The 21,870-nt window shown below is 41.8% G+C and overlaps 1 protein-coding gene across 1 annotated transcript in view; it reads right to left on the bottom strand.

Moving 5' to 3' along the window:
* The window catches only part of KLHL1 (kelch like family member 1), a 418,170-nt gene that overhangs the window by 254,977 nt on the left and 141,323 nt on the right, over nucleotides 1–21,870 (bottom strand). The window contains exon 3 of the mRNA XM_006129049.4: nucleotides 15,961–16,097. Within this exon, the coding sequence (XP_006129111.2) occupies nucleotides 15,961–16,097 (137 nt within the window). The remainder of the gene's footprint in view (nucleotides 1–15,960; nucleotides 16,098–21,870) is intronic.

Here is a 21,870-nt window from a genome sequence, read left to right as displayed (position 1 = left end):
GCCTTCCAGGGGGATCTCATTGTTCAAAGCATTCTAAAGAATCAGTTAGAAAAGATACATGTGCTAGAGTAATAAGGCTAAATTCAAAGGACCAAAATAAGAAGCAAAATTCACCATGAAATCCAAAGTTGTTTTTGCTAATTCAGCCAGGGTAAATCTGAAACATATATTTTCCCCCTTCATCATCTGGATAGATAGATAGATAGATAGATAGATAGATAGATAGATAGATAGATAGATAGATAGATAGATAGATAGATAGATAGATAGATAGATAGATTTCAGAGTGTATCTGTTTGTCTGTTTGTTCAATAATTCCTCCTAAACTATAAAAGCTAGGACAACCAAAAATGGTATGCAGCTTCCTCTTAACCTAACATAAACCAGGGTCAGGGTTTGGTTGTGCCTGGAAAATGGGACTATTTCCCATAACTTGGAAAGGGAGGGGGCAGAGAGAAGAGGCATGCAAAAGGGAATAATTTAGAGATGGGAGGAATGCAATACCGAGAGTGGTCAATGGGGGCAGCTACAGCACAAAGGGCATGTCTTCACTAGGTAATTATTTTGAAATAACTTATTTTGAAATAATAACTCCCAAAATAATTATTTTGAAATAAATGTTATTCCTCTTGGAAAGCAGGAATTATTATTTTGAAATAGCCAGCTCATTATTTCGAAATAATGGGCTTGTTAGTGTAGACATTCCTCCACTTGATATTTGAAAATAACAAAATAACCAGGACCAAGAGAGTGGCCAGCAGGATGGAGGCTCCACCATCTTGCTTGCCAGCACACTAGTAAGGACCCTCCACCCCAAACCTGGAGCCTGTGGAGAATCTGCAGGCCATGGGGGGCACTGGAGAGGGGGGCAACTGGAGGAAGAAAGCCCCCAGAGCCAAGCTTCCCCCTCAGACAGTCTGCAGGCTGTGAGGGGCCAGCTGCAGGGGGATCAGGCAATGGACCCTGGCTCTCTCCAGATAGCCTGAAGGCCATGGTTGGGGAGGGGAGGGGGCTTCTGGAGGCTGAGGGTAGCCTTGCCCCCCCAGATAGCCTGCAGACCATGGAGGGAGGAGGGGCTCTGGAGGGAATGGCAGCCTCTGGACCCAGCTCCTCCCCAGACATCCTACAGGCCATTGGGAGGGCATGGAGGCAGAATGTTCCCCCTCCTCCCATAATTGGCATATGGCATTTAATTCTAATATTTGGCTTTCATAATACATTTAGCCTAGATACAAAAAAGGAAAGTTTGTTCTCCGTAGATCACAGTTATCTTACATTAGAGATTAAATCTAGTCTTGCAATTTCTATGAATCAATGAACTATCACAGAACTGCATGAAAGTACATGAACTCATTGAACATATATGTTTCCCATTGATCTAACACAACATATAAGATTAGGTTAGTTTAAACACAAATGTTTTTGAATATTGGGATCAACATAATATACAAATTATTTAAGTGCACAATTTGGCAAGAACATTTTGCACCTTTGTTGGAGGAATTCACAATTATTCTAGCTATACATATTATTATGGTAATTTATCCCTTTTTCTTTAAGATTGATGGACATCTATAAAAGAGCCAGAATAATTCTTACAGGCAATTGTCTGTGAAATAGAGACAATAAAGCCACAAGTAAATGGAGTAAAGGATTAATCTAAGGAAGTGATGCTGCCCAGACTATGTTTTCGTATCAGTTGCAGAGACAGGGGGGCTGCATCTAGACTGGCATGATTTTGCAGAAATACTTTTAATGGAAAAGTTTTTCCATTAAAAGTATTTCCGCAAAAGAGCATTTAGATTGGCAAGGATGCTTTTGCGCAAAAAGCGCATTTGCGCAAAAGCATCCATGCCCAGTATAGACACGTTTTTGCACAAGAAAGCTCCAATGGCCATTTTAGCCATCAGGCTTTCTTGCGCAAAAAATTAAGGTGCCTGTCTACACTGGCCCTCTTGCGCAAGTATTCTTGCGCAAGATGACTTATCCCTGAGCGGGAGCGTCAAAATATTTGTGCAAGAAGCACTGAATTCTTACATTAGAACGTCAGTGCTCTTGCGCAAATTCAAGCGGCCAATGTAGACAGCTGGCAAGTTTTCTTGCCGGTCTAGACACACCCAAGATGTAGGATTAGAGCAAATACATATTGCCTTAGATTATAAGAAAATGAGTTTAACTTTTTATTTCATGTAACCATTCTCCTGCTCAGTCAATTTTTAGTCCTGAAGATTGTGTTGCAATATTCTCAAAAGTCACCATGTACCTACACATTTCATACAAATATTAATAAATAGTCAGGAATAAAGATAGCACAAATTAATGTTTAACAACGCACATGTAACATGAAGACTATTTCCACATATAACACATCAGAGATTTCCATTTACATAAAAATTGAACAACCAATTCTGTTTTAAAACAATCTTTCTGACAAGTATTATCTTGAAAAAAGTTAAAAGATTTTGATGCTTTTAGGAGACATGTTTTCCCACTAAATATTATTGTTTGCCATAAGAAGTAGAGTAAAACACCTACATTAAAATTGTAAACAATCTAATACAAACTACTGATTTGAAGAGTGAGTAATTGGTATTGTAGAGAAAAAAATGGTTAATTATAGCAATATTATAATAATGCATTTGTGTAATACATACAATTGGAATTAAACACAGGTCTATTGAAATTATAATTTAGTTTCCTTTATAATGAAAACTCTACCTATTTTAGATAATAAAATAATGCATGATGACTCCATTTTAAATATATTTTTGTACCAAATTCATTTAAATTATTCACATAAATTGCTTGTTGGTGGAAAAATACTCAATACAAATAGTACAGTTTATACCTGTAAATATTTTCTTCATGTTTGCTGTACTAGGGAAGTTCTGTTTTAAGGTTTCATGTTATATACTAAGATTTTAATTAATTTTGCTGAAGATATTGCTTGTTCACAGCAATATAAAAACACTTCACTATCATTAAAGGTTTGTAGGTTGGCAGTTTAATTTCCTACCCATCTCCCCAGAGCAGCTTCTAGATGGACAGCACCCTTTATTTAAGTCATGCCCTTATCAATTCTATATAGAACTTGATTATATGCTAGGTAATTCTACCTTGTAAATTTGTTAGAACTCTATTTACTTTCACACAGTGAACATGGCACATTTTCACAGTATCTCACAATGCTAGTGTCTATCTGTAAAGGAGATTCACAGTGAAGGTAATTTAATAATGACCTTTATATGGTATGTCCAGGTAATTTCGCTATTTTTCCCTCTTGGTATTTAAATTTGTTAGATGCCCAATGAAATTTAATTTTTTTGGTACGAGATCATGTTTCTGAAGACACAATAAAGTGGCCATGGATTCATTTATGTTAAGGAAGATGGGACAGCTTTCAAAAATATGGAATAGATTCTGTAGATAAAGTATAGCATTTTGGTTAGATGTTAAATATATATAACAAAATCAGAGTGAAATTGTATATCTCTTGATTCTAAATTGACTCCTGCAAGATTCCTTTACCAAACTATGTAAAAATACTAAAAAAGTATTCAGCTGCATTAGAAGCCCTTGGCAAACAAATGACAAAATGTACATTAAAATCAGTAATGAAATTCAGTAGGCTCTATCAACAGCACACCAAGTTCCAATTACATTTATCCTTCAAACAGTTCCCTATTCTTACCTTTGCCCTCCATTTTCAAATGCCTAAAACAAACAAACAAACAGACAAACAAACAAACAAACAAACAAACAGGTAAACCTTGGTCAACAGATTCAGGCTATTTAAGACCAAATACAGTGAGGCAGACCTAGCTCTGGACCTGAGGGGGAGGGACCGTTATACATTTCCTGGTGGTCAGAGCCAAATATACACTTCCTCCTGCACCAGAAGCAGGACAGAAAGTATAAATGAAGGGCCCTACAACTCAGTTTGTGCTCTGCCAGGGAAAAGGGTGGATGTTTCGAGCCTTCTGCAGAATCCCAGACTAATCACTGAGCCATGAAGCATCCTGCCATCAGAGGAGGCTTAGGGTGAGAAAGAGTTACTAAAGCTGACACTGGCTGACAGTGGAGCACAAAGAGAGATCTTGCTGACAGTGGAACAACTTTAGTGGAGTGAATTAGAAAGTAGCCCAAGGGAACCAGACATTGATCCATTTTTGCTACCAGGAAGCGAGACATGTTTCAGTCGTTTCCTTGCTGACATAGTGTCAGAACTACCTGGCACTGTTAAGGTCCTTAGTTGTGTCCTCCTCCTACCCCATCATCAACCCCCACCTTCACTTGGGACCGATGATCAACTCAACTGAAGCCTAAACTCTGGCCACAGACTGCTGCTTTGCACCACCCAAATCCATATACTATTTCTTTACTTTCTGACCCAGGCATAAGGCTGTGGCCATGAAGAGTGATGTTGTCCTACCCAGAGGGCCAGAAACCCAATCCAACTGTTGAACTCAGCCATGAAGACACATAGGGTATATTTACACTACAGACAAAACTGTCAGAAAAATAAGCCATTTTTCTGACAAAACTTGAGGAACGTTGACACTGCAATTGTATTCTTCTGCAAGAAAATAGAAAGAACAGAAGGTTTTTTGGGCACTGATGGTCCTCATTCTATGTGGAAGAAGCCTTTTTGTGAAAGAGCTCTTTTGCAAAAAGGCATGTGTGGACATGGAAGAGGGAGTTCTTTTGGAAGAAGAGGAAAGAGGAAAAAGCACAGGTGCCCTGGTGGCCATTTGTCCATAGCAATCACAGCTTACATGTGGGAGGGCATCCATTTACTGTGGATGCTCTCTTTTGAAAAAGCAGATGACTTTTTCAATGTACGTTGGCAGTGTGGACACTTTCTTTTGGAAGAAATTTTTTTGGAAGATCTCTTCCAAAAAAGCTTTTTCCAAAAGAAGCCTGTAGTCTAGACATAGCTATAGTGACCTCCCTCCAGACTCGAGAAGTAGGGACCATTGCACCAAGAAGGATAAAGAACCTTCACCCTGGGGCAACAATCACAGAGAATATTCCACAACTAGTACCTTCTGATTAACAAAAGTGTTTCCTCTTGTATGTCTTATCTCTGTTCTTACATTATAACAGTGTAATCAGACCGGGTCTGGGCACCTCTGAGGGAGTAAGTTCAGGGTGAATTGCTCAAAACCAGGGCTACTTACAGCCCATGACTGGAGTCCTCTCCTATACAGGCAACAAACCAGTCACATGGAGCACTTAAGAACATAAGAATATAAGACTGGCTATACTGGGTCAGACCAAAGGTCCATCCAACCCAGTACCCAGTCTGCCAACAGTGGCCAAAGCCAGGTGCCCCAGAAGGAGTGAATCGAACAGGTAATGATCAAGCGATTTCTCTCCTGCCATCCATCTCCACTCTCTGTCAAACAGAGGCTGGGGACACACAGCTGGGGACACCCAGAGGTTGTCTATATGGCCAGCAAGAAGCCTCACGAGCAAAACCCCTTAAAACATCTCAGCATTCCCTGTGCCACCATCAGACTCAGATCTTATACAGGTGAGAGGTTATAGAACCCAAGCTCGCCAACTCTGAACAGGTTCTCTCAGTCCCAAAGCATCAGCTACAATCTCAGGTCAATTTATGCCTTAGGATTTTACCCAAAAGAGCACACTGGTCCAACCCTTTAGAATCTAAAATCTAAAGGTTTATTAAAAGAAAGAAAGAAAGAAAGAAAGAAAGAAAGAAAGAAAGAAAGAAAGAAAGAAAGAAAGAAAGAAAGAAAGAAAGAAAGAAAGAAAGAAAGAAAGAAAGAAAGAAAAGGGTTGAGAGTAAGCTTGTGAAAGAGAATACATTACATACATCAATCACCAACAAATGGTCTGGTAGCCCTTTATAGGCTAACAAAACATGTGGATGGTATCATGAGCTTTTGTGGGCACAGCCCACTTCTTCAGATGACAGGAGTTTTTTCTGAAGAAGCGGGCTGTGCCCATGAAAGCTCATGATGCCACCATCTACATGTTTTCTTAGTCTATAAAGCGCTACCAGACCATTTGTTGTTTTTTAAGTTTATCCTGTACAGACTAAGTCCACTGCCCCCTGAAGCTTCTATCAATCACCAAGTTCTTGATGCAGGCTCTTAGCAGAGATGTTACAAACTGCTATCTTAAAAGTTGTTGTGCATCCTGTGTCAGGATGGGTCTGCATAACCTTCCCAGCTCTCTGTCCTGAGCAACGATGAATGTTGAATCAGGAGCAGGACTGAAGACAAGATAGAGATGGATTCATGGTACTTTCATATTCCTGGTGTCTCCCAAATTGGAGCTGGTCACATGATCAAATGACTTGTCTGTGTCTTAGGTGCAAGTAGCCATGATGCACTGGCTGGTTTGCACATGCATTCCTCAGGAGTGTATTGGTAATTCTGTCAGCCATTGTTCATGAAGCATCATTACTTAGCACAGCCTTTAACTGAATAATCATTCCTCACTATAGGTGGGCCAGGCCCATTGATCCCTCCCAAACAGAGAACATTTAAAATATAAGAACAGAGCCCATGTTCACAACTTCACATACAAAAATCATACAAGCACATGAGTAGCATACATAAAATCAGCAGAGCATAAGCTTTCATTTGACGCCTCACATGGCCCACTTTGTACAGAATTTTGAGCGAATACCACTCATGGGTACAACAGTGATCTGTCTGCTCACATTAAAATCCAATAACATGACAAACACAAGGTAAATCATCATTAGAACACCTAATTTTAGGTACCTAGCCACCCAATGTAATCCACAGCCCTGAGTAAGGCACTTGTGCTCCCTGTAAAATTCATGGTATGGAGAAGTCTGCACGGCCTTCTCTGACTTGACCAGAGTTTGGCTAAAGAGCAGGGCCCTGTTAAGTCTGATGCTAGCAAGTATGCAGGTGGGCCTCAGGCTGCAGCAAGTATGTGGAAATATTACCTTTTGCCCTCGATCATGGGATACAGGCCTAACTGTAACTTATTAACCAAATGCTGAAACTGCTAAGTTCGTGCCCTTGGTCATCGGGGCGGGCCTACTTATAAGTTGCTTAAACTGCTGAAATCATTAAAGTGTATACTATTAAAATAAGCATGATCAAAATTTCCAGAATTATTTTGATGTGACTTACAGAAATAGAGGGCAACACAATGGGCACACCCTCTATTTTACCAAAATGCTAACTACAAAAGGAGTAAACAACTTAGGACAATGGCATAAATTAAAAATTATATTAATAATGTTAAGCAAAACGAGTAGCATATCTATGGTGTTGGAATAAAGAAGTGCTTATGCTTGAAATCCCACGTGGTAACAAGGTGTGGAGCAACGAGACTCACCTTGTATAAAGTATGCTTCTACAAGCATGTGCTTTGAGAGGGAGGAGCAAAGTAGACCCGCAGACTCTGTTCACATAATCACAAGTTTGGGGCCTGTTCATCCACATCACTCAGTCTAGGACATCTCAGAGAGCGGGAAGGAATGAGACCACGACCTCCTGTCCGGGGATTGTTGTGGATCAAGGGTGAACTGTAAGTGCATTAGGCTTAAATATTGTAGTATAGCTAGTTTTGCATTAACTGCTTTGCATTATTTGTATATTAAGCTAACCTTTTTAAAAAATCTATAGTGAATCCAATTTATATTGTATAGTAATAAATTAGCTTACAATGAACTATTATACTTTTACTTGCAAAGTTCTTTGGTTATTGTAGAAATTGCTTGAACTTTCAATAAAATAGAAAGTGGTTAAGTTTAACTCTCACTGGTTTGTCCTGCACCCCTGAATCTAAAACTATATGGAAAGAACCATCACATGACACATGGGGAGAAATAAGTGCCTATGCATGGCATCCACAAAAGCCAGACTGCTACGTAAGGAGCCAGTGGGAAATAGTGAAGAACGATGATGTGGCCTAAGGTGGCAGTGGGGCCAGATGGCAGTACCTTACCTCTGTCATGGAGTTAGGTGCCTATTACTGCTTGGGTTTCTCAGCTGCAAACCCTGTTCTAGAGTTTTGGTGGCTAAGGTGATCTGTTGTTTTTGCAAGAAAAGCTACAGATTGGATCTCCCTGGTCCAGCAGCATTGGGACCCGAGTGGTCCCGAACAAGGGAGTTTGCTGGGCCAGGAGAGGTCAATGGTCCCCTGCTGACTGTCCTATTCCCAAGCTCCCAAGGCTGGGACTCCAGATTGCTGCTGCAGGGGGTTCCCCACATTCCGCTGCTCGGGCCACGTGGATGCTGCCAGCCTTACTCAGCCACTGATACCTCGCAGCTACTGGAGATTCCCTGGGGCTCCGAGGCCAAGGCTCACCTACTGCCATCTGGCCCCACTGCCACCAGAGAGTTCCCTGGCCAGGACCACCCAGCCACCTCAGCCCCACTACCACTAGGGATTCCATGGGTTCCATAGGTGGGGCTCTTTGGCCTCCTGGCCCCAATAACACCAAGGAGTTCATCGGCTGGAGCTGCCTAGCTGCCACCAGCCCATTGCTGGGGTTGGTCCTGCTCCTACTGCAGCTTCTGCAGTGTTGCCTGGCTGCTGCAAGGGGTACTCAGGAAGGACAGGGAGTCCCCATTTGCTGCCTGGCCCGGCTGATACCAGGAGTCGCCTGGCCAGGGTGGAGGTCTCCTCATTTGCCACCTGGTCTTGTTGATGCCAGGGGTTCTCCAGCCAGGCGTGGGCTCCCCAGTTGCTTCATGGCCCAGTCACTGCTGGCCCAGGCAGGGCTCTCCAGCCCTGCGCTCTTCCAGCTGGCTCCTGCTTTCTGTCTCTAGGGCTCTTGGAGATTCCCAGGTTTCGAAGGTTCAATCTGTATTGCAATAATCCCACCTCCTCACCTTTAGCCTGGTAGTGAAGCTATTCACCAAGGATAACGAAGCAAGGATTTGAACTGAACTACCCCACCTCTTAGAAGGAGTGTCCTGCGGTTTGGGGAGTCTCACTGGTAATTAAAGAAGTATCTACACTACAGCATTATTTTGAAATAAGTTATTTTGGAATAATTGCCAAAATAATTATTTTGAATTAATGAGTCTACACTAAAAATCACCATTGCAGATCTATATCAAAATAATGTGTCCATGCAGATAGGAGCCTGAATCACATTTAAGGCTCCCCAGAAGTGCTATGGACAGGGTATCAAGACAGCAGTCACTTCCTGTAGCTGCTGCCTGAGACTATCAAGGGCTCTGACAAACCTGTGATTCTCTGTATCCTTCTACAGTTGGTGATGGCCATCAATGCAATCTTGCTGTGCAGGGTCATCCCCTGGGAAACATGGACCCTAAGTGGCCAGACTCTACCCTTTTAAGGGCCCCAGGGCTGGGGGAGAGGAGAAGAGTTTTCCTGGTTGAGCTCAGAGTGGACACCACGGGAAACTGGGAAGGGTTGGAGGCCCCCTAATTCGAAATAAGTGTCTACACAGCACTTATTTTGAATTAGATATTTCAAATTTGGTATTATTCCTCATAGAATGAGGTTTACCAAATTCGAAATAAGTGCTCCACTATTTTGAATTTATTTTGAAATAGCAGTTTGGCTTTGTAGACACAATTGAAGTTGATTCAAAATAACTGCTGTTATTTTGAAATAACTTTGTAGTGTAGACATACCCTCAGAGAAGCCATTTGAGAATGCCTGATCCAAATTTTAGAATGAAATCACGAGGGGTGTTGATTTTGTTGTTGTTGTTGCTACTTGAAGGAAGTAAATAATATTTTATTTTCCTTACATTGTTGCTGGCTGACCAATGCTGTAGAAAGTCAGACTGATATGTATGAACTGAGAGAAGGAACTGGAAGGGTATGTCTTCATTAGCCCCCTAGTTCAATCTATAGAGGCTAATGAGGGCGACCAAAATGGTAAATGAAGCATTAGCATGTAACTGGCTGGTCACCATTTTAGAAATTGACTAGCCCGAAGTAACTGTCCACGTCTACACGCGGCAGTGAAACGGGATTCCGAATTAAAGCCCTAACGCAATGAGGTTTACCAGCTAATTCGATTTAGGGCTTTAATTCGGAATCCCATTTCACTGCCGCTTGTAGACACAGGCAGTTACTTCAGGCTAGTCAATTTCTAAAATGGTGACCGGCCGGGAACATGCTAATGAAGCACGGGATATTTAAATCCCGTGCTTAATTTGCAATTTCGGTCACCCTCATTAGCCTCTCTAGATCGAACTAGGGGGCTATTGTAGACTTACCCTTAGTTTAAAAATACTCCATCAAGGACTTGGACTTTGAGATATTTTTTATGGTGAAAGAATTTTAATATATCCTCAAGAAAGTTGATAGAGATGTTGTTAGTATGAAATAACTGGACATATTGTGTAAGATATGAAAAAATGTCTTTCTAATTCTTTTTAGAAATATGTGTCCTGATTTTCAAAATTCCTGAGCCCCATCAACCCCCAGTGATTTCACTCCCCAAAAAACCATGCCTTTACAGTCATACAGTTCCCATGAAGGAGTTGTTATTGTTATTGTCAAAAACAGTATTACTAGGAAGCTAAAAATCTGTAAGGATACCAATAAAGGCTTAGGCTGTGTCTACATTGGCATCCCTTTCCGGGAAAAGGGATGCTAATGAGACACTTCGGAATTGCAAATCCGCGGGGGATTTAAATATCCCCCGCGGCATTTGCATTTACATGGCTGCCGCTTTTATCCGGCTCGGGATTTTTGCTGGAGAAAAGCACCAGTGTAGACGCGATTCTCTGGAAAATAAGCCCTTTTCCGGAGGATCCCTTATTCCTACTTGAAAGGAATAATAAGGGATCCTCCAGAAAAGGGCTTATTTTCCAGAGAATCGCGTCTACACTGGCGTTTTTCTCCAGCAAAAACCCCGAGCCGGAAAAAAGCAGCAGCCATGTAAATGCAAATGCCGCGGGGGATATTTAAATCCCCCGCGGATTTGCAATTCCGAAGTGTCTCATTAGCATCCCTTTTCCGGAAAAGGATGCCAATGTAGACACAGCATTAATGTTTAAGATAAAAGCATCACTTTATCGATCACAAGATGTAGTAACTGACAGCATTCTCCGTTTTGGATAGATGTGGCTCTTAAACTCAGTGCATGTGATAAACACGCATTCACTCAACTTTGGGGAGGGTCCATTTCAAGTGTTGCAGCATTATTTTGTTTTATTACAATAACTGCAGAGAGCAGCCTGTGATCAGTAAGAGGATACTTTTAACTCAATCACTGATCTTTCATTTATAAATACAGATTTTCAGGCACATGGTAAAACTGCTTAATTTTTTTAAGTGTGTGTTAAAGATCAAGTAATTTTATAAATCTATAAACCACTATAAAATTGATTGACAGATTAAAGTAATTTAAGAAGGATATATAGTTATTCATCCTTGTGCAAAAAGGGTGAGCTCACTTTTTTCTGTTCTGATTGCTTTCTTAAAAAACTGCTACCAGCCCATAATAATTCTTGATTTACTATAACACTCAACAGCCCCCAGGTAAAGACTTTGTCTCTGACAACAACTAAATTTGAAAATAATGTAATTTTTGGTATCACATATCAAGACATAATTATGGATATTTCCTTGGCTAAATTCTGACAAATGCATTTAGTAAAATAAATTACTGTTTCTCTACATGCTGGGAGCAAAACATGAGCATCCGGAGAAGAAATTCATGTATGTTTTTAAATTGTGGATGTGTATGCAGCCCATCAGGTAAGCTGATTATGGGTCACAAGACATTTTACTTCCATTGATCATAATCATCAGGTACAGCCTCACAGCTCCAAGTGGTCCCAGTTCTCTGTTCCTGGACTATGGAAGCTGTGAGGTTGGTGCCTGCAGGTGAACGGACCACAGGGATGTACTGGCTGCCACTTCCCACGGCTCTCATTGGCCAAGAACACTGAATCAAAGCCACTGGGAACTGTGGGCAGGGGAGGGGACCCGTGCTTGTTGGTGATCAACACTGGCAAAATGTCTCATGGGCCACAGTTAGATCACCCTGAGACCCATATGCAGCAGGTTGCCCATGCTACTCTGGCACATCAATTTAAGAATAAGAATGTAAGAATGGCCATATTAGTCAGAACAAAGGTCCATCTAGCCCAGCATTCGGTTTTCCAACAGTGGCAAATGCCAGGTGCCTACAGGAAATGAATAGAGCAAGTACTCATCAAGTGATCAATCTGCTATTGCTCATTCCCAGCTTCTGACAAACAGGATTAGGGACACCATCCCTGTCCTTCCTGGCTAATAGCAATTGATGGATCTATCCATCATGAATGTATCTAGTTCATTCCTGAAGCCTGTTATAGTCTTGGCCTTCCCAACATCTTCTGGAAAAGAGTTGAACATCATATATATAGTAGCCCAATGTCTGTGACTCTGTAACGCTGAAATGCTGGCTGTTGCCTCTGGGCGGCACTGTTGCCTCAGTCAAGTCCTTCACCTCCCTCCGTGGCGCTCGGCTGACTTCTGTGCTGCTCAGCCGGGCTGCCACGGGGGAGCACGCGGTGCAAGTGGACATTACGGCACTGTGGTCCCCATGCAGCACCCCCGTGATGCATGGGGAGTGCAGGGCCCAAACGGCCACTTGTGCCACTTGCTCCCCTGTGACGGCCCCGCTGAGCGGTACAGAAGTCAGCCGAGTGACATGGTGGGAGGTGAAGGGGTGGGATGGTGACGTGTGGTGTGACAATGGCTCCAGGCCCCTCCCCCTGGCCATGAATGTCACTGCCCCGCCACCCTTCGCCTCCTGCTGTGGTGCTCGGTTGACTTCTGCGCGGCTCAGCTGGACCGCCTTGCGGGAGCAAGTGGACATTTGGCTCCATGCTCTGTGTGACGGAGCAGCCCCTATGCCCCGCACTAACCTGGCGCCGTACCCGGCGTGCTGGGGCGAAGCGGCGGCCCCGCGCCGGTTCCTGCCCTGCACGGCTTGTTCCGCCGCGGGCAGGGCCAAGCACGGGAGCAGGCTGGGCAGGAAGGACAGGGAGCCGACAGAGCCCCGCGGCACCGGATGGCGCAGGTGCCCTGGCGGGGCGGCACCACCTGGCAGAGAAGGCGGCCCCGCCCCACTACGGGAGACGTCATCACAGCGGGACGCTCAAAAGGAGCGCCGCCGCCGGCCACAGGAGGGGGACGCGCAGCAGGATGCCGGGTGGCTGGACAGAGGCACCTCGGGCCCCGTTTGCAGAGACCCTTGGAACCAAGCCATCACGGCGATGCGGCGAGGGAGGTAGGAAGCGACCCAGGGCAGGGTGCAGGAACCTGGGGGGTTGGTGTGTTTAGGGGACTCCCTCCCCCACCAACCAAGACTGGGGGAAGAACCCCCCCAGACCTTAGGGCCCTGGGTCAGGGCTTGGAGTGAGGGTGGGCCCAAGCCCCCCTACCTTCCCCCGCCGACGCGGATGCCACTAAGTCTCTAATAACGACAGACTGTCCCTGCCGGACCCGGGGCAGGGCACCAGGGTGATCGGGGAGCACGAGGGAAAGAGACCTCGGTTGAGGGAAGACGGAGGGGAGGGGCTGAGGCCCTGAATGGCCCGAAGGGGGGGTCGCACTGACGCCATGCCCCTTCACACTCCCCACGCAGCACAAGAAGCGCAGAGCACAAATGGCTGTTTGGGCTCCGCAGTCCCCCCAGTGAGAGGTAGGAGGGGGAGGAGAAAAGAGAGAGATGGAGAGAGAGGCAGGAGGCAGAGGAGAGGTGCAGGGGGGTGGGGAGGCAGTAGGAAGAGGAGAAGGAGGAGAAAGAGAGACACGGATGTGGAGGAAAGACTGGAAAATCCCATCTTATGATGGGTTATTGGCTAGTAAAAACATAAGAACATAAGAATGGCCATACTGGGTAAAACCAAGGGTCCATCCAGCCCAGTACCCTGTCTGCTGACAGTAGCCAATGCCAGGTGTCCCAGAGGGAATGAACTGAACAGGTAATGATCAAGCGATCTCTCTCCTGTCGTCCCTCTCCGCCCTCTGACAAACAGAAGCTAGGGACTCCATTCCTTACCCATACTGGCTAACAGACATTAATGAACTTAACCTCCAGGCACCCATTCCAAACCCCTAATCGTTTTAGTTGCCCTTCTCTGAACCTTTTCTAATGCCTGTATATTTTTTTTGAGATGAGGAGACCACATCTGTATGCAGTATTCAAGATGTGGGTGTACCATGGATTTATAGAAGGGCAATAAGATATCCTCCATCTTATTCTCTATCCCTTTTTTAATGATTCCTAACATCCTGTTTCCTTTTTTGACTGCCACTGCACACTGTGTAGATTTCTTCAGAGAACTATCAACAATGACTCCAAGATCTCTTTCCTGATTAGTTGTAGCTAAGTTAGCCCCCATCATACTGTTCGTATAGTTGGGGTTATATTTCCCAATGTGCATTACTTTACATTTATCATTTGCCATTTTGTTGCCCAATCACTTTTAGTTGGGTGAGAATCTTTTTGAAGCTCTTCACAGTCTGCTTTGGTCTTAACTGTCTTGAGCAGTTTAGTATCACCTGCAAACTTTGCCACCTCACTGTTTACCACTTTCTCCAGATCTAGGAGAATAGGATTGGTCCTAGGAGTGACCCTTGGGGAACATCACTAGTTACCCCTCTCCATTTTGAAAATGTACCATATATTCCTACCCTTTGTTTCATGTCTTTTAACCAGTTCTCAGTCCATGAAAGGATCTTCCCTCTTATCCTATGATTTAATTCCCCCTCCCCGCTTCATTTGCATAAACATGGCTGCCGCTTTTTTCCGGCTCGGAGCTTTGCCAGAAAAAAGCACCAGTCTAGATGGGGATCTTTCGGAAAATAAAGTCTTTTCCAAAAGATCCCTTATTCCTTATTTTAAGATAAGGGATATTTTAAGATAAGGAATAAGATATCTTTCGGAAAAGGCTATCATCTTTCTGTGTCTCCTCTTCCTCCTGTGTGAAGTGGGGATAATCTAGCCCCTTGACTTTACAAGACTACTCTGAAAATAATTCATTAATGTTTCTGAACCTCTCAAATATTACAGTGATGAGTACTATGGGGGAAATAAAAGCCCAGGATGAAATCAATAATTGTATATTCTGAAAAGATTTGAAATAGTGTGGAGTAAAATTTTCCTGGGGCTACACATTGAACAGCGAGGGATAATATATATATATATATATATATATATAGCACCTCATCTGGTGATCAGCATCATTTGGTGGATGAAATGAGGATGGTACATTGTAGGGAAAAACATTATGTAATCACATAATTAAAGACTATGCCATTATTGCCATTATTCATATACATAAGACTGCAAACTAAAGTTGAACAGGCTATCTTAATTCTGGCATTTCCTGTCTTTTGAGTGCTTGACATTGCAACCTTAATGTTCTTTTAATGTAGTTTCTGTGTGTGTGATACATATATACAATTCAACATAATTCATCAATGAAATGCAGCAGCTGTTCAGAAAAACAAAAAAAACAAAAAACCCCCCCAAAACCAGCCATTCAGTAATAGAGACACTAAACAACAGATCGAAAGGCTATGTCAGGAAACAAAGAAGACTGTATCCAATTCAAACTAAAATACAAATTTGTAAAAGGATATTATGTAATCAGGTGGGCAGGGAAGAAAGAGAAGGAGGGAGGAAAGGAAGGAGCCAAGTAGTGGAAGGCTTTGTACCTCTGCTAGCTGCAGAAGCTAGCAGATTCCAATACTGTCTGTCAGAACTTTGTAAATAGAAGGTGGTTGTCAATGTCAATATCAATGAAGAACACAGGTAATTGCACCAAAGAAGAGGTCTCCAGCTGGCTTGTAGGTGCAGGATTTGTCAAAGGGCGAGGGGCCTGTCTTCACTCTGCTATAGAAAGGTTTTCAATTGGCATTAAGAAAAAATACAGTAGATATATCTCTAGTTAACTCATAGGAAATAAATGTCAATAACTTCCTTCTGGGTAACATAATGAACACATTACAGTACCTGTGTATGCAAACTGAACAAGATCCCACAGCGCATTAGGATCTATGCCTTCCATTTTGATCTCCTCCTGCTTGGCCTCACAAACATCACTTGTAAACATGGCAGCAAAGTAGTCAGACACAGAACTGAGTACAAGCCTACAAAAGAAGTCACATCGGTGTCAGTTAAATTACTGCATTTCCATTAGTTCTCTAAAATGCTTACATGAACACTCAGATTTTTTGTTAAAAATACTGTTTTATTATAAGAACAAAGTAGTCACAGTATTTTATTAAAATCAGTAAATAGAGAGATATAAATTGACAAATAGGCTAATGTTTCCTGTTATAATTTGTTTTTGCATCAAAATGTAACTCAAGTGGTGCATAAGCACAGAAGTGCAAAAGCAGAAGAGGCAAATTCGTTTACAGTGGTTGTCATTGAGTAATATCATGTCAGTATCAGAAATTATGTCTCTTTTGTTAAGAACACCAATCCGTAGGGTCAAAGACAGTTTATGAGAAAAACTGGACTATCAGAAGTGTTCTTAACATGTTCCAAAAAGCCTGATAGTGGCACCTTTACTTGCAGCAAGCTGTATATGAACTCCATGCATACCCATTTAGATTTCAGTGGAATTACTAATACCTGTATAGTACTATTAAATATGAGAAAAGATACTGAAATCTAGTGGAAACAAACTGCTTATTTAGGACACTTTTCTTATAGAAATTTAATTGCCTAATTGTTACCATATATGGCTGAAATAAAAAACAGGACTATGTAGCACTTTAAAGACTAACAAGATGGTTTATTAGGTGATGAGCTTTCATGGGCCAGACCCACTTCCTCAGATCAAATAGTGGAAGAAAATGGTCACAACCATGTATACCAAAGGATACAATTTTTAAAAATGAACACACATAAAAAGGACAAATCAAATTTCAGAACAGAAGGGGGATGGGGGGGAGGTAAATTTCTGTGAGCTAATGATATTAGAGGTGATAATTGGGGAAGCTATCTTTGTAATGGGTAAGATAATTAGAGTCTTTATTCAAACTTAAGTGTAAAGTGTCAAATTTGAGCATGAATGACAGTTCAGAGGATTCTCTTTCAAGGCCTTTGAAGCAGGATGCAGGTAATCAAGTTGTTGAGACAATGTCCTTTCTGGTTGAAATGGCACAATCATCATCTATGGCTGGTTTGTCTGAGAACATAATATGCATAAAACTAAGATACTTATCATTTCTCTCTCTCTCTCTCTCTCTCTCTCTCTCTCTCTCTCTCTCTCTCTCTCTTTCTCTCCTATTTCTTTAAGACAAGATATTTAAACATTCATTCAAACATCATCTTAAATAATGTGATTTTGGGACCTTTGTCAGGCTTGGACATTTAAAGACAATAATAGAATCAGAAAATGTTTGGGGGGAATCTAAACATAAAAGTCCTACATGCTGTAGTAAACCATAATAACAGTCCTTGACTGATATTTTCCCAAGTGTATAGATGCTAGAGGGGACAGGAACAGCCTTGGGAGATGATCACACTCCTTTCATGAGGATTATATTTTGTACCAGTAACCACATCTGTATCTAATACACTCACATACTTATTCAATCAGGCTTTTAATGACAATAAGGTTACGTCTAGACTACAGGCTTCTTGTACAAGAAGCTTTTTTCAGAAGGGATCTTCCAAAAAAACTTCTTGCGCAAGAGAGCGTCCACATTGCAAACACGCATTGAAAAAGCAATGCACATTTTTGAAAGATAGCATTCAGATTGCCTAGACGCTATCTCGCATGTAAGCAGTGATTGCTATGGACAGAATGGCCACCAGGGCACCGGTGCTTTTTCCTCTTTCCTCTTCTTCCAAAAAAGCCTCCCTTTTCCCTGTCCACACACGTCTTTTTGCGAAAAAGCTCTTTCACAAAAGGCTTCTCCTTCATAGAATGAGGATTACCAATTACATAAAAAGCCTTCTGTTCTTTCAGTTTACTGTCGAAAGATGTGCTTACAGTGTGGACGTAACTCAAGATTTGACCAAAAAATGGCTGTTTTTCCAACAAAACTCTATAGTCTAGACAGAGAAAAATATATCACAATACAACACTTTTAAATAGACAATACCTTTCATTTGGCTCTCAAGAGACCTCTAAATGATTCATGATCAAAATATTATTTAATGCATGGAAACATTCTGTCAGAGAAAGCCTCTCTCAAGCAGTAGATATGTCATTATGTTTTAAGTCTCACAACTAAAGCGAGACCTTATTCCCATGTGACAAATGTCACATTGTTACTTATTTTTTAATTATTGTCTTGGACATAATAGCCTAGCTGTAAATTAGACAATTAGATTTTGAAGTAATGGCTGATTAAAAAAACATCAAAGGTTGTCTAAACTTCTCAAGAGAACTTTACTGCATTAAAATAATGTTCACAGATTCACAGGCTTTTAATGGATAAAATACTGTTAAAATTAAATAAAATTGAACCATATTCTTTTAAAACAGTTACATATTTGTCTTTAATTTTCACCATTTATAGCATAGTCATAGATTATTTATGTTATATTATATAATTTCCAAATAAAGGGAGAATTCCTGACCTAATTCACAGGTGCACTAGGTAGAAAATTAAAGGAGTGAAGGACAGAAGTTCTCTTCATGTCTCTTGCCATACCTCTGCAAGGGCAAACAAGGACAATGCAAAGAGGGTACTTGGACTAGCCATCTGTACTAACACAACTACATAAACAAGCCAAGATTTTGGTCAGTGACTAGTTGCAATGTCTTTAAAAATAGTCTACTGCAACATATGAATAACATGTTAATAGTGGAAATCGTTGTTTTAGCAATAGAAAAGACCAATAATTCCACAATATTTTAAAACTTTTTATCCTTTACTATTTTTTATTACACAAGCAAAAGACACTTCCTAATTCAATTTATATCTTAAAGGTAACACATTTAAAAATAGGTATTCTGCATGAACATCCAATATTTAGAAATGTTGATATATTTTTTTAAAAAGAATATTTCAAAAAGCTGGATTAATCTATAGTGATTTTCTGCCATTTGCACCCCTCAAAGCTGCAAATAGTTGTAAATCTTGGCCTGGAGGCATGTAGAGATATTCAACAGAAAGGTCAGTTGTCTCACTGATGTCATTTACTTTTTCCAACTAATGCTGTGAACATAGGAGTAAACTGTTGACTCTGTCTTCCTGTGAAGATCATTGCGTCCAGTTCTTTAGATAGCTTCAGAGATGATTCATGGACATAAAAAGAATTTATGGAGGAAGAGGAATTTCATTTATATTGGCAATCTTTTCCCTTTTTATGTCTGTCTGGCATTTTTTGTAATACAATGATGCCTTAAAATTTTCCCAGCAGTCTTACAACAACCTATACCTCTATGATCACTCTGTTGGAAGGTGATGATATATTTTGCACAAAGAATGCTTTGTGAGTATCATATGAAAACTCAATCTGCTGAACATTTCTTCCTGGTAAAATGTGTATATCAATGTTGTATGTAAAATTATAAGATTCAGCTCTATAATATTGCTGTAACATGCTCCAGAGACAGAAAAGCAGGGCAGAAACAATTTTGCAGAGACAACAAGGCTATACCTTAGTTAACTGAACATTATCCAACAGGGGAGAAAATACAGACAAGAAATTTACATTCCATCGCATAGATCACATCCTAAAGCTCGCATCTGTAAAAGACTGATTTTCAACTTGACTGAGCAAGAATGGTCATAGTACAAGAATTTGAATTTTAAAGAGGGGAGAAAAATGTTTGACATCACTCTCCTCCTTCATCTCTGCTTATGATATCGACAATCCCTAAAGAACTGAACTTTGTGTGTTGTGGGGGAGGTAATCCTGCCTGAAAAGAAATTCAGCCAGTGCACAACAAAGCACCTGGTAAGAAAGACACTTGCTTTGAATTCATTTTAGTTTGTTCAGTTCGATCTCAGTTGCATTTCAACATTTATTTCTTGTGTAACCAATCCTGAGAGTTATGCCTCTTTCCTTAGGCACTTAATGTATTTATTTTTTTTCCTGGTAGTTAATCAACTTATATTATTGTTTAATATTAACGTGTGTTTTGAATTAAATGTGTAGGAAACTCTTTTTGGGATAGCAATACTGGTGTGTATCATTTTCCTGTGATGAGATGCTGGGCTTTATATGAACTTGCCCTGTTCACTAGTATGCTGGACAATACAGGACACAGATTTCTGAAGGAAAGTTTAGGATAGAGAATTTGCTTGTGTTCTTCTACAAGTTACATGATAGAGGCTGCGTGTTAACTGGCCAGGAGTGGTTGTTCATTAGTAAATCAGTGTAAAAGATATCCCAGGTTGGAGAATTGAGGAGACACAGCTATTCAGCAGTCCAGATGTACCCTGTGTAATGTCATAAGTCTACATACAAATACGCAGCAGGATGTTCCTTATTACATCTGGACATTCAGGGCCTGATTTTTCCTCAGATCAGTTTTATTCCATTGACTTCAGTGAATCTGTTCCAGATTTACAGTAGTGCAAATGAGAAGGGAAATATGCTACAGCTTGGACCACCCTACCCCCCTGCTGCCACACTGGGTGCCCTGCCTTCCTGGGTAGGGTTGCCAGATGGTTTAATCAAAAATACCAAACACCGCACCCCCTCCAAAAAAAAACCACTGGGGGAAAAATTCTGTTGTTCTGTTGAGAAAAAAAAGGGGAGACCAAAGTTGTTGAGAAAAAAAAGAGACCCCGAGAGTTATTAAGCAACCCTCCCCCCCAAAAAAACCCAAAGAAAACCTGCATGGCCCCTTTAAGAAATGCTTTTGAGGCTTTTTGGCCCTAACAGGCTGCCGGCGGCTGTCCGCCATCTTGTCTTCCTGTTCCGGTTCAGACAGCTCCCCTGTGGAACCAAGTAAGCCTCCTGGCCGGGAAAAAATCAGAAAATACCGGACATTTTAGGTGTCTGGTATTTTCTGAATTTTTTTTACCAGACAAGAGGTAAAAATACTAGACTGTCCGGGTCAATACCAGACACCTGGCAACCCTATTCCTGGGCAGCCCAAGTCGTGTGTTGGGTTTCCTGGCTCCTCCCCTCCAGCAGCCCAGCTGAACAGCTTCCACTTTCCAGTTGCCCAGCTCTGAAGGCATCATGTCCACCAGCAACGGCACATAGGTAAGGGTAGCAGTATTGAACCTTCCCCTCTCCACCCACACACTCCTTTTTGGGTTAGGACATCTGTAATTACAGTGCCATGAATTTTCAGATTTAAATAGATGAACACATGAAATTATTTTTAAAATCTTATGATTTTTAAATTGACAAAAATGGACTGTGAATTTGGTAAGGCCCTACCCATAATCAACCATGATCACCTCAACCGTTCTTCCTTCTATTCAGTACCATTCTGTTCCCTCCAGAAGCAATGATTGTGGTAACCAGCGACTAGTCCAGGGGTGGCCAACCTGTGGCTCTGGAGCCACCTGTAGCTCTTCTGAAGTTAGTATACAGCTTCTTGTTCAGGCAATGATTCTGGGGTTGCAGCTACAGGTGCTAACTTCCCAGTGCTCCTGGCTCCACTTCTTCCTCAAGTCTTTTGCACCCTTGCTCCTTCCCTCCCTCACAGAACCTCCTGTGAAACAGCTGATTGCAGCAGGCAGGAGGTACAGGAAAGGAAGAGGAGGCACTGATCATGGGGATGCTGGTGGGAAAAATGTACTGGAGATGGGAGAGGAGCCACCTGATGGGGACTGATGACAAATTACTGCAGCTCTTTGGCAATGTGCTTTGGTAAACTGTGGCTCCTTCTCAGGCTCAGGTTGGCCATACCTGGTCTAGTCAGTCTTTTTATAGCAGATTATTCTTCATCTAGAGCCAAAGTATTTAACAGAAAATATACCTTAAAATAGT

Source organism: Pelodiscus sinensis, chromosome 1, assembly GCF_049634645.1.
Source record: "Pelodiscus sinensis isolate JC-2024 chromosome 1, ASM4963464v1, whole genome shotgun sequence".
Lineage (NCBI taxonomy): Eukaryota > Metazoa > Chordata > Testudines > Trionychidae > Pelodiscus > Pelodiscus sinensis.
The sequence above is the reverse complement of the archived record's forward strand: the minus strand, read 5'-3'. Positions and strand labels throughout refer to the sequence as shown.